General features: G+C 48.7%; 1 protein-coding gene across 1 annotated transcript in view; it reads left to right on the top strand.

Moving 5' to 3' along the window:
- Positions 1 to 13,757, top strand: part of LOC120921542 (cGMP-dependent 3',5'-cyclic phosphodiesterase-like) — a gene marked incomplete at its 5' end in the record, with an annotated part of 126,698 nt that overhangs the window by 74,811 nt on the left and 38,130 nt on the right. The window contains 5 exons of the mRNA XM_040334041.1: positions 5,502 to 5,565; positions 6,846 to 6,924; positions 7,318 to 7,495; positions 10,364 to 10,476; positions 12,776 to 12,853. Of these exons, the coding sequence (XP_040189975.1) occupies positions 5,502 to 5,565; positions 6,846 to 6,924; positions 7,318 to 7,495; positions 10,364 to 10,476; positions 12,776 to 12,853 (512 nt within the window). The remainder of the gene's footprint in view (positions 1 to 5,501; positions 5,566 to 6,845; positions 6,925 to 7,317; positions 7,496 to 10,363; positions 10,477 to 12,775; positions 12,854 to 13,757) is intronic.

Raw genomic sequence — 13,757 nt, 5'->3', positions numbered from 1 at the left:
CCATCCACCCAACCAATCACCCATCCATCTGTCCGTCCACCAAACACCCGCCCACCTACCCATCCACCCAACCAATCACCCATCCATCTGTCCACCCACCAAACACCCGCCCACCTACCCATCCACACAACAAATCCATCCATCCATTCAACCATTCACCCAAACACCCACCGACCTACCCATCCATCTATCCACCCACCCAACCAACCACTTATCCATTCACCCAACTAATCACCCATCCATCCACCCATCCACCCAAACACCTACCCATCCATCTGTTCACCCACCCACCCATCCAACCAACAAACCAACCAACCATCTGTCCGTCCACATAACAAATCACCCCTCTATCCATTCAACCATTCACCCAAACACCTAATGACCTACATCCATCTACCTACCCACCCAACCACCTACTCGTTCGTCCACCTATCCTCTAATCGACCCACCCATCCATCCATCTGTATTTCAGTCCAAAATGTTATTCCATCCCAGCCGGGGATCCGTATACGGTAAGGGATACATTGTATAAGGAAATTTCAGGTTTATTAGACAGACGTGTTCTTGGTGATATGAATCACATATTCACGTGTTCTCCTTCCCTCGTAGCTCAGACTTTAGTCATCTGCTCCTAGCTGACGGCTACTTTGTGTTTCTCCGCTGATGTACGAAAAAATAATTAAAATGAATTATCGTTGGCGGCGTCACGCTCTTACCTTCGAATGAGGCGAGAATCCATCACAAATATGAATTTGGGAACATGAAAGCAGACAAATTACTCGGAGCTGAAATTATCAGGGAGTCACCTGGTAATGGAGACATGGTACTCCCGGCCGGCACTGCAAACCGTTTTATCAGTGGATTAAATGCTGCCTGTCATAACGTGGCGGGGTGACATTTTAATAACCTTTCCGAGTGATTAAATTTCCCTTCTTCGGGAAGCCAAATATCAGCGATTACCAAACACTTAGCAGACAAGGTGAGACTGATGCTCCTTGTAAGAGAGACGCCACCAGTAAGAAAAACAATGTCGTGTGATAGTGCGCATGTTAGCACTATGGAAGGGTGCAACCAAATAATGGTACATTCTAACGGGGGCCTATAGACCCTAAATATAGAGACATTCATCCAACTGTCCATCCAGAGCCTCTGGTTTATAGACCGGATACATCCTAAATATAGAGCCATTCATCCAACTGTCCATCCAGAGCCTCTGGTTTATAGACCGGATACATCCTATAGAACCATTCATCCAACTGTCCATCCAGAGCCTCTGGTTTATAGACCCGATACATCCTAAATATAGAGCCATTCATCCAACTGTCCATCCAGAGCCTCTGGTTTATAGACCGGATACATCCTATAGAGCCATTCATCCAACTGTCCATCCAGAGCCTCTGGTTTATAGACCGGATACATCCTAAATATAGAACCATTTATCGAACTGTCCATCCAAAGCCTCTGGTTTATAGACTGGATATATCCTACATATAGAGCCATTCATCCAACTGTCCATCCAGAGCCTCTGGTTTATAGACCAGATACATCCTAAATATAGAGCCAGTCATCCAACTGTCCATCCAGAGCCTTTGGTTTATAGACTGGATATATCCTAAATATAGAACCATGCATCCAACTGTCCATCCAGAGTCTCTGGTCTGATACATCCTAAATATAGAGCCATTCATCCAACTGTCCATCCAGAGTCTCTGGTTTATAGACCGGATACATCCTAAATATAGAGCCATTCATCCAACTGTCCATCCAGAGCCTCTGGTTTATAGACCGGATACATCCTAAATATAGAGCCATTTATCCAACTGTCTATCCAGAGTCTCCGGTCTGATACATCCTAAATATAGAGCCATTCATCCAACTGTCCATCCAGAGTCTCTGGTTTATAGACCGGATACATCCTAAATATCGAACCATTTATCCAACTGTCCATCCAGAGTCTCTGGTCTGATACATCCTAAATATAGAACCATTTATCCAACTTTCCATCCAGAGTCATCCTAAATATGGAGCTATTGGAAGCCATGAGAGGTTTTCAGCTGTCCCAGGGAGGAGGTGCAGAGGACAGAGCCTGGGGGGGCTACAAAAAGAGAAAGAAGAGAGGAGGAGATAGAGTGGTAGGTGACACTGAAGGTGTTCTGACATAGGTAGGAGGAGAACCAGGAAAGAGCAGAGTCATGGAGGCCAAGGGAGTGGTTGTAGCAGTTAGTACGTCGATAGTGAGTTTTAGAAGGGCGCTTTCTGTGGAGTGTTGCGGGTGGAAGCCGGATTGTAAGGGGTCGAGAAGGTTATCAATGAGGGAGTAACTCGGGCAGTTGTAGACAAGAAGATCGAAGGAAAGTAGGAGCAAGGGTCTTATAGGAGAAGAGAGGTCTTTGGGGTGTTCGATTTAACAGGGATGTTGAAGTCACCATGAATTATAGTGGGTGTTTCAGAGGGGCAGCAGAGTGACGAGTGATCGCTCATCCTCTGCTGCGGATGGCGCTGGACTCCAGGACAGGTACTGTAAGTGTGCCGATATTAAAATTCAGCAGCTGCAGTATTTGTAGCTGCTGACTTTTAATATATTTTTTTCGGCGGACATCCTCTTTAAGAAACCCTGCTCTAGAGGGACCCTAGTTAGAAAACCCTGCTCTAGAGGGACCCTAGTTAAGAAACCCTGCTCTAGAGGAACCCTAGTTAAGAAACCCTGCTTTAGAGGGACCCTAGCTAAGAAACCCTGCTCTAGAGGAACCCTAGTTAAGAAACCCTGCTCTAGAGGAACCCTAGTTAAGAAACCCTGTTCTACAGGAACCCTAGTTAAGAAACCCTGCTTTAGAGGGACCCTAGCTAAGAAACCCTGCTCTAGAGGAACCCTAGTTAAGAAACCCTGCTCTAGAGGAACCCTAGTTAAGAAACCCTGCTCTAGAGGGACCCTAGTTAAGAAACCCTGCTCTAGAGGGACCCTAGCTAAGAAACCCTGCTCTAGAGGGACCCTAGCTAAGAAACCCTGCTCTAGAGGGACCCTAGCTAAGAAACCCTGCTCTAGAGGAACCCTAGTTAAGAAACCCTGCTCTAGAGAAACCCTAGTTAAGAAACCCTGCTCTAGAGGGACCCTAGCTAAGAAACCCTGCTCTAGAGGAACCCTAGTTAAGAAACCCTGCTCTAGAGGAATCCTAGTTAAGAAACCCTGCTCTAGAGGAACCCTAGTTAAGAAACCCTGCTCTAGAGGAACCCTAGTTAAGAAACCCTGCTCTAGAGGAACCCTAGTTAAGAAACCCTGCTCTAGAGGAACCCTAGTTAAGAAACCCTGCTCTAGAGGAACCCTAGTTAAGAAACCCTGCTCTAGAGGAACCCTAGTTAAGTAACCCTGCTCTAGAGGGACCCTAGTTAAGAAACCCTACTCTAGAGGAACCCTAGTTAAGAAACCCTACTCTAGAGGAACCCTAGTTAAGAAACCCTGCTCTAGAGGGACCCTAGTTAAGAAACTCTGCTCTAGAGGAACCCTAGTTAAGAAAAACCCTGCTCTAGAGGAACCCTAGTTAAGAAACCCTGCTCTAGAGGGACCCTAGTTAAGAAACTCTGCTCTAGAGGAACCCTAGTTAAGAAAAACCCTGCTCTAGAGGAACCCTAGTTAAGAAACCCTGCTCTAGAGGGACCCTAGCTAAGAAACCCTGCTCTAGAGGAATCTTGGTTGAGAAAACCCTGTTCTAGAGGAACTCTGGTTGAGAATAGGTGGTCCAAACGATAGATGGAGCAAATATATTGGAGGGTGGAAAGAGTAGGAAGCAGACTCATGCCCCGTACACACGGTCGGTTTTACAATCGGGAAAAAGTTGGATGGTTTTTCTGACGGAATTCATCTCAAGCCTGGCTTGCATACACACGGTCACACAAAAGTTCGGTGAACTTTTGACTGCCAAATACACGGTGACGTAAAAGACTACGACGAGCCGAGAAAATTAAGTTCTATGCGTCGGAATTTAGCGCGTTGGGATTTGTGCACACAATCCAAACTGTTTTTTTTTTTCCTGACGGGAAAATAGAGAACCTGCTCTCTATCTTTTTCCAGCAGTTTTTCCGTTGGAAAAAGTCTGATGAAGCATACACACACAGTCGGGATTCCCGATCAAAGGCTCTCGTCAGACTTTTTCCAACAGGAAAACCGATCGTGTGTACGGGGGCATTAGAGAGAGCTTTGTAGATTAAAAGGGTACACTTAAAGACTGCCTGGAGTGGGACACTGTTGTTTGTAGTTGTTTTCTTGGTCGTGAACAGACTGTGAACTTTCTTAAAACCAAAGATAATATATTTAACCCCTTTCCACCCAGGCCAATTCTGACATTTCTCTCCTACATGTAAAAATCATCATTTTTTTTTTGCTAGAAAATGACTCAGAACCCCCAAGCACTATGGGCCAGATTCTCATCCAGCGGCGTAATTTTGTGCGGGCTTAATGTATCTGCTTTACGTTACGCCTCCGCAACTTAGACGGCCAAGTGCTGTATTCTCAAAGCACTTGCTCCGTAAGTTGCGGCGGCGTAGCGTAAATCGGCCGGCGTAAGCCCGCCTAATTCAAATTTGGATCAGGGGGGGCGTGTTTTATGTAAATGTACTGTGACCCGACGTGATTGACGTTTTTCCCGAACAGCGCATCCGCCGTCCGTGGAATTTCGCAGTGCGCATTACTCCAAAGTACGCCGCAAGGACGTCATTGGTTTCGACGTGAACGTAAATGACGTCCAGCCCCATTCACGCACGACTTACGCAAACTACATAACTTTTTCAAATTTTTGACGCGGAAAGTACGGCCATACTTAACATTGGTACGTCGCAGTTATGCCTCATATAGCAGGGGCAACATTACGGCCGCGCGTACGTTCAGGAATTCGCCCCTAGTGGCCAGTGTAAAAATGCAGTTAGGCTCCGACGGCGTAAGAGACCTACGCCAGTCGGATGTAATAGAAATCTATGCGTAACTGATTCTAAGAATCAGGCGCATAGATACGACGGCTCTGATTCGGACGTACGATTTCGTACATGGCGCTACGCCTTCGTAAGTCCTCTGAGAATCCAGGCCTTTATATATTTTTTTTAGCAGGGACCCCAGAGAATACAATGGCGGTCATTGCAACTTTTTATCTCGCACGGTATTTGCGCAGCAATTTTTCAAATGTGTTTTTTTGCTTTAAAATAAATTAAAAAAAAAACAGTAAAGTTAGCCCAATTTTTTTGTATAATGTGAAAGATGATATTACGCTGAGTAAATAGATACCTAACTTGTCACGCTTCTGTGAAGTCTCATGTCTCTGTGGGTATCGGTGTGCCCCTTCATGGGGGTCAGTTGGTGGCCTAGAATGACTTCTGGTTCTCTATGAAGCTCTCCCTCTCCACCTTCCACAGAAGTCACATCTCTTCCTATTCTAAGGAGATCCTTTGTTTTTATTTGACATCCCCGTTCTGTAGAGACGTTCTTCTGAGTTTGAATTCTTCTGTTCTCTCCGCAGATGATGTGTCCGTCCTTCTCCAGGAGATCATCACCGAAGCCAGGAACCTCAGCAACGCAGAGATGTACGTACAGAGCCGGGAACCCCTCATAATGGGCACATCGGGTGTACAGACCCGGGAACCCCTCATAATGGGCACATCAGGTGTACAGACCCGGGAACCCCTCATAATGGGCACAGCAGGTGTACAGACCCGGGAACTCAGCACAGGGATGGTGGGAACCCCTCATAATGGGCACAGCGGGTGTACAGACCCGGGAACCCCTCATAATGGGCACATCGGGTGTACAGACCCGGGAACCCCTCATAATGAGCACAGCGGGTGTACAGACCCGGGAACTCAGCACAGGGATCATGGGAACCCCTCATAATGGGCACAGCGGGTGTACAGACCCAGGAACTCAGCACAGGGATGGTGGGAACCCCTCATAATGGGCACAGCGGGTGTACAGACCCAGGAACTCAGCACAGGGATGGTGGGAACCCCTCATAGTGGGCACAGCGGGTGTACAGACCCAGGAACTCAGCACAGGGATGGTGGGAACCCCTCATAATGGGCACAGCGGGTGTACAGACCCGGGAACTCAGCACAGGGATGGTGGGAATCCCTCATAATGGGCACATGAGGTGTACAGACCCAGGGATTCAGCACAGGGATTGTGGGAACCCCTCATAATGGGCACAGCGGGTGTACAGACCCAGGAACTCAGCACAGGGATGGTGGGAATCCCTCATAATGGGCACATGAGGTGTACAGACCCAGGGATTCAGCACAGGGATGGTAGGAACCCCTCATAATGGGCACATGAGGTGTACAGACCCAGGGATTCAGCACAGGGATGGTGGGAATCCCTCATAATGGGCACATGAGGTGTACAGACCCAGGGATTCAGCACAGGGATGGTAGGAACCCCTCATAATGCGGCACTGCGGGTGTACAGACCCGGGAACTCAGCACAGGGATGGTGGGAACCCCTCATAATGGGCACAGTGGGGTACAGACCCGGGAACTCAGCACAGGGATGGTGGGAACCCCTCATAATGGGCACAGCGGGTGTACAGACCCGGGAACTCAGCACAGGGATGGTGGGAACCCCTCATAATGGGCACAGCGGGTGTACAGACCCGGGAACTCAGCACAGGGATGGTGGGAACCCCTCATAATGGGCACAGCGGGTGTACAGACCCGGGAACTCAGCACAGGGATGGTGGGAACCCCTCATAATGGGCATATGGGATGACATTGCTGATAATGGGAAAAATTCCCTTTTAAAAGAACCCCCTGAGTCTCTTTGGTTTTTTATAATCTCCTTCACCGCTGTGTTCTCTTTTCTCCTCTCTCAGATGTTCGGTGTTCCTGTTGGAGAGAAATACTCATGAACTGGTAGCCAAAGTATTTGATGGAGGAGTCGTAGACGACGATGTGAGAAGGGGAACGAGGGGCTGTGATGAGTGAATGTTACTATTAGTGATGAGTGAATGTTATTATTAGTGATGAGTGAATGTTACTATTAAAGTGTCAGTAAAGTCTAATGACAATTATTCTTATAAATGCTGCCCCTCCCCCGTCCTCTATAGTCTGTATAGTCCTTGTTGTCCTCGCCTCCAGTGTGGTCACGTGATCCCGCCATTGTCTCTTCCCTGTGTCAGCAATGTCTGTGAATACCCTGAGCCATGACATCACCTGCCGCCTCCTGTTGCTCCTCCCTTGTCGGTGCTCCCTCCTCTCCCCTGCAGCAGCCACTCCCTGACATCGTTGTCAGACTACTGAGAACTGAGCGGAGCTCTCCTTTAAGGTTTTGCACTTTTCTTCCAGAGCTACGAGATCCGGATCCCCGCAGATCAGGGCATTGCCGGGCACGTGGCCACCACAGGGCAGATCCTCAACATCAAAGATGCGTATTCCCATCCTCTCTTCTACCGGGGTGTGGATGACAGCACCGGATTCCGGACCAGGAATATCCTGTGTTTCCCTATTAAGAATGAGAACAACGGTGAGTGGAGGATCAGGGTGACACCAGTCTGGGGGGAGGGGCCTCGACATGAGTCTGGGGGGAGGGGCCTCAACACAAGTCTGGGGGGAGGGGCCTCGACACGAGTCTGGGGGGAGGGGCCTCGACACAAGTCTGGGGGGAGGGGCCTCTGGGCACATTAACAATTGTTTGATCCTCACAACTGCTTGATGGGTCTCAGGAGATCACAGCCCCATAAATAATAATGGACTTTCCTAAAAACAATGACTGAGCGAGATCTCCTCCCATAATTCCCAGTATCCCTGATCATCCCAACAATCCTGATCATCCCAACAATCCTGATCATCCCAACATTCCCGATCATCCCAACAATCCCGATCACCCCAACAATCCCGATCTGTCCAAGTATACCACGTCCACTGCCACCCCTCTGTCCAAGTATACCATGTCCACACTCCACAGCCACCCCTCTGTCCAAGTACACCACGTCCACCGCCACCCCTCTGTCCAAGTACACCACGTCCACCACCACCCCTCTGTCCAAGTATACCATGTCCACCGCCACCCCTCTGTCCAAGTTTACCACGTCCACTGCCACCCCTCTGTCCAAGTATACCACGTCCACAGCCACCCCTCTGTCCAAGTAAACCACGTCCACAGCCACCCCTCTGTCTAAGCTTTTACTTTCCTCATAAAAAGAAATCAGGTTTGTCTGACAACTTCTGTCTTTCATGACTCCACCACTGACTATCCCAGCACCCCTGCTCATCTAAACTTTCCTGATCATCCCAGTATCCCTGTTTATCCCAGCACCCCTGATCACCGTGGCATCCTTCTGTGTTTGCTTGCTTGCTCATCCCAGGGATGCCAGGGGTCCATTATTCGATATGTCTATAAACAACTTGTAACGGTCACCACTGTTTACTATTTCCATTCCATCAACCACGACAGCTTATCCGACACTCCACAATCTGACAGGCACGACCCATTCCATTTCCCAGAATAAACGAGACATACGCTCTGTTCTCTGGTTTCAAAATGTATGAACAAATGCTTTAATGGTTAGCTCTCTTATATACAGTACAGACATGTTACAGTTAATCAAAGGAACAAAGAAACTCTCCACCCCCAACATCACACAATGGGGCTTCATACACATTCTTTTAGATAATGACATTCAGATGAGTTAATTCTCCCCCAGACGTCCTGACTCCGACAATAAGCGATTCACCTGCATAATACACATTCCTATGTCAGACGTTCTATCTCCGACAATAAGCTATTCACACCATACAGTGTCATTAGCATCACACAATGAAATGTCTTTCAGGAGCCAGCCTCAATTAACACCTAAAAGTTAGACATCTGACCTTTACAGACTTACTTAGCATCTCAACAGTCTATGTTAAGCATTGAAGGTCTCTTATTGACCTGTTGTGGGTCAGCATGAAATCACCTGTAATATGTCCAGATCTCCTGCAATACATGAATTATCAGTTATCAGTCACCCTATGCCCAAAAGGGACATAGGATGACCCTAGACCCAAGAGTCATTAGTGACGCTGGCACAGGAGTACCCCACATCCTTCAAAGGTCTCTGGGTGTCACAGGCCATTCCGTTACACAACTTAATACAATAGACAGGAAATGAAATGAGAGATCTGCTTTGGCAGAATAGTTGAGACTTCCAGTAAAATTCTCAGGGGACAGCAGAAGCAAAGTAAAAGGTGAAGGTTTATGTTTGCATGTCCGGAGTAAGCAACTCCGGACATGCAGCTCACTCTACGCAGACTGCAGTCATTTGTCTACAAACTACACTATATTACCAAAAGTATTGGGACGCCTGCCTTTACATGCACATGAAATTTAATAGCATCCCAGTCTTAGTCCGTACGGTTCAATATTGAGTTGAGCCCCTACAAGCCAGGCCTTCTCATCCAACAACAGGCCTGACCTCACAGATGCTCTTCTGGAAGAATGGTCAAACATTCCCATAGACACCCTCCTAAACCTTGTGGACGGCCTTCCCAGAAGAGATGAAGAAAAGGGCGGAGCCAACTCAATATTGAACCCTACAGACTAATAGCCAGATTCAGAGAGAGCGCCGCATCTTTAAGGCGGCGTAGCGTACCCCCAATTCTTGCCCCCATAATTCCTCCTCCCAACACAAATCCCCCGCTCCCCAATCTCCTCATGGTCCCCCCGTCTCACATGATACCACAGTGCCCTCCTGTCAATCTCATGTCCTGGTCACGGCTCCTCTAGGGCGGAGACTGGTCTGAAAAGTCCAGTTTTACCAATATATGACAACGGTGAAGAAGCCACATAGTGCACTGTACCCAGGATGGCAGGTTAAAGGTATTGGGAAGCGTGTCCTCCAGCAATCTGAAAATCTAAAGCTCCTCCAGGGTGGGAATTGCTCTGAAAGCTTTTGATGTACTCTTTAAAAGCCTACAGAATTTGTTGGCAATGTAATTACAGTGGAGAAAATGTATAGTGTACAATACAAAATTGTCTGGTTATTGGTATTGGAAAGTCTACTGCCTACCAACAATCTGAAAAATATATAGCTGTGAGCTCCTCTAGGGCGGGGACTGATCTGAGGGGTGCTGTGTTCTCTGTAATGGTCTAAAGAATCTGTTGCCGACATATGATTGTGGAGAAATTGTATAGTGTACCTACCAGACCCAGGATGACTGGATAAGGATTTTAAGGAGAATACGATGTTGTCTCCATGCAGCTTTCACTCATATTGTGAACCCGTCAGCTCCTCTGGGGTGGGGACTGATCTGAAATGTTTATTGTGCTCTGTAAAGATCCTACAGAAATTGTTGGAGATATATAAATGTATCAAACAGACATCTTCACAGAAGCTGTTCTTTATTGCAGAGGTCATCGGTGTGGCAGAACTGGTCAACAAAATTAACGGGCCTGGATTCACCAAGTTTGATGAAGATCTGGCCACGGCATTTTCCATTTACTGCGGGATCAGTATTGCTCACGTAAGAGAGCCCCCCCACCCACACCCCCACCCCCACACACCCACACACACACCCACCCCTACACACACCCCCACACACCCCTCCACCCACACACCAACCCACCCACACCCCCACATACCCACACACCCACACCCCCCCCACACACACACCCACACACACACACCCACCCACACACACCCACCCACACACACCCACCCACACACACACACCCACCCACACACCCACACACACACACCCACACACACACACACCCACCCACACCCACACACCCCCCCCACCCACACACCCACACACACCCACCCACACACACCCCCACACCCATCCACCCACACACCCCCATACACCCCCACCCACACACACACCCACACACACACACACCCACACATCCAGACACCCCCCCACACAAACACACACACCCACACCCACACACACCCACCCACACCCACACACCCCCCCACCCACACACCCACACACACCCACCCACACACACCCCCACACCCATCCACCCACACACCCCCACCCACACACACACCCACACACACACACACCCACACATCCAGACACCCCCCCACACAAACACACACACCCACACCCACACCCCCACCCACACACCCACACACACCCACCCACACACCCCCACACACCCACCCACACACCCACACCCCCATCCACACACACCCACACCCACACACCCACACACACACACACACACCCCCCACACACACACACACCCACACATCGTCCCACACCCCCACACACACACCTACACCCCCACACACACACACACCCACACCCACACCCCCACCCACACACCCCCACACACCCACCCACACACCCCCACACACCCCCACACACCCACACCCCCATCCACACACACCCACACCCACACACCCACACCCACACACACACCCCCCCCCCCACACACACACACCCACACATCGTCCCACACCCCCACACACACACCTACACCCCCACACACACACATACCCACACCCCCACACCGACACACCCACACACACTCACATCCCCCCACACACACCCCCACACACCCACCCACACGCCCACCCACCCACACATGTGTGTTAGAGTTTTGGGGTGCACACCCTAATGTAATAGGGTACGCACACCTATGTACTACACAGTGAGTGAGCGTTGTCACTTGAGGACAGGAAGCGTGTTCCTGGCAGGATGACCAGGATCTGTCCTAGGGTGACAACACTGCTCCTCCATAGATACAGTACAGTGAGTGAGTGAGCGTTGTCACCCTGGGACAGGAAGTGTATTTCTGGCAGGATCACCAGGATCTGTCCTAGTGTGACAACGCTGCTCCTCCATAGATACAGTAGAGTAAGTGAGCGTTGTCACCTGAGGACAGGTAGTGTATTTCTGTCAGGATCACCAGGATCTGTCCTTGTGTGACAACGCTGCTCCTCCATAGATACAGTACAGTGAGTGAGCGTTGTCACCTGAGGACAGGAAGCGTTTTTCTGACAGGATCACCAGGATCTGTCCTAGGGCGACAACACTGCTCCTCCATAGATACAGTAGAGTAAGTGAGCGTTGTCACCTGAGGACAGGGAGTGTATTTCTGGCAGGATCACCAGGATCCATCCTATGGTGACAACGCTGCTCCTCCATAGATACAGTACAGTAAGTGAGCGTTGTCACCCTGGGACAGGAAGTGTATTTCTGGCAGGATGATCAGGATCTATCCTAGGGTGACAACACTGCTCCTCCATAGATACAGTAGAGTAAGTGAGCGTTGTCACCTGAGGACAGGAAGTGTATTTCTGGCAGGATCACCAGGATCTGTCCTAGGGTGACAACACTTCTCCTCCATAGATACAGTACAGTGAGTGAGCGTTGTCACCCTGGGACAGGAAGTTTGTTCCTGGCCGGATGACCAACCCTTTCAGAGTTATCACATGGGCTTCCTGATCATGTGATTGGCTGTCACAGTGATAACCTGATTGGCACCCAGCCTACCCAATTGCTGGGGGGCGTGCACTAGCACTGTATGTGTCCCTCCTGGATGGATGAGTCTTCTCTGCGTTTAATCTGATCTCCCCACCTCTTTAAGAGTGTTTCCGACTTGGAGATTGTCACCTGCCAAAAATATAACATATTCCTCTATTTTATTATTATGGTGATCAAAGAAAACAAAAAACAAATGTAAATGTTATTTTTTTTTTATACTGGAAATAATATATAAAGAATAATTTACATATAAAACATATTTGTTCCCTTTCAGTCATGTGATCCTAACTTGTGGTTGTTTTCTCTCTCCCCTCCCCCGCAGTCCTTGCTGTACAAGCAGGTGAGGGAGGCGCAGTTCAGGAGTCACCTGGCCAATGAGATGATGATGTATCACATGAAGGTGAGAAGACATTTGCGGCTTGTATAAATGTGTATAAGGGTGTTAAGGGTGTTTTTTGGGGGTTTTTTTAGGGGTCCGGAGGTCCCCAGGGGCCCGGAGGTCCCCAGGGCCCCCGGATGGCAACCCCCCTTTTTTTTATTTATTTTTTATAAAAAAAAAAAAAAAAATTATATATATTTTTATTTAAATTTTTATTAAAGGGACAATTTTTTTTTTTTATAAATGTTTATTTTTATTTTTTTATATATATTTTTATTAAAGGACCCAGAGGTTTCTTTTTTTATTTTTTTTTATTAAAGGGCCCAGAGGTCCCGGATGGCAACCCCCCTTTTTTTGTAATTTCTTTTAAAAAATGATTTGTATATGTGTATATATATACACAAGTTCTCTGCTCCAGGGGGCCCATGCCTAAAGCTGTGTAAGGGGCCCCATAATTCCTGATGGCGGCCCTGCAAGTACCTAGGGCACAGGTGTCAAACGCAAGGCCCGCGGGCCCTCCAGGCCATTTCATGTGGCCCTTTGTACCCCCAGGAGAGCTCCAGCCCTTCTCTGGTCCTTCTCCAGACCCCCTACTTTCTGCTTTCAAGCAGGGCATCCATCACAAATTTTGGGGGCCCCTTACACAGCTTTAGGCAGGGCTCCCCTTAGGGTGACCACATTTCCAAACTGCCATTCAGGGACACCCCCCTTTCCAAAAAATCAGCTTGTGCTGTAACGAATCACAGCACAGTGATTGGACATAAGAGGCGAGATTTATGATTTCTCCAATCACAAGCAGGGGGCGGGATTTTGCTTCTCCAGGCATTCCCGGCTAGGACAAGTACTGTCAGTGAGTAAAGCGGTGATGTGGCGGCCTTTTTTGGGGGCATCAGATTGGCCCGGGGGAAGGCTGTGTCAGTTTCAT

Source organism: Rana temporaria, assembly GCF_905171775.1.
Source record: "Rana temporaria chromosome 2 unlocalized genomic scaffold, aRanTem1.1 chr2bb, whole genome shotgun sequence".
In the NCBI taxonomy this organism is placed as follows: Eukaryota; Metazoa; Chordata; class Amphibia; order Anura; family Ranidae; genus Rana; species Rana temporaria.
The sequence above is the reverse complement of the archived record's forward strand: the minus strand, read 5'-3'. Positions and strand labels throughout refer to the sequence as shown.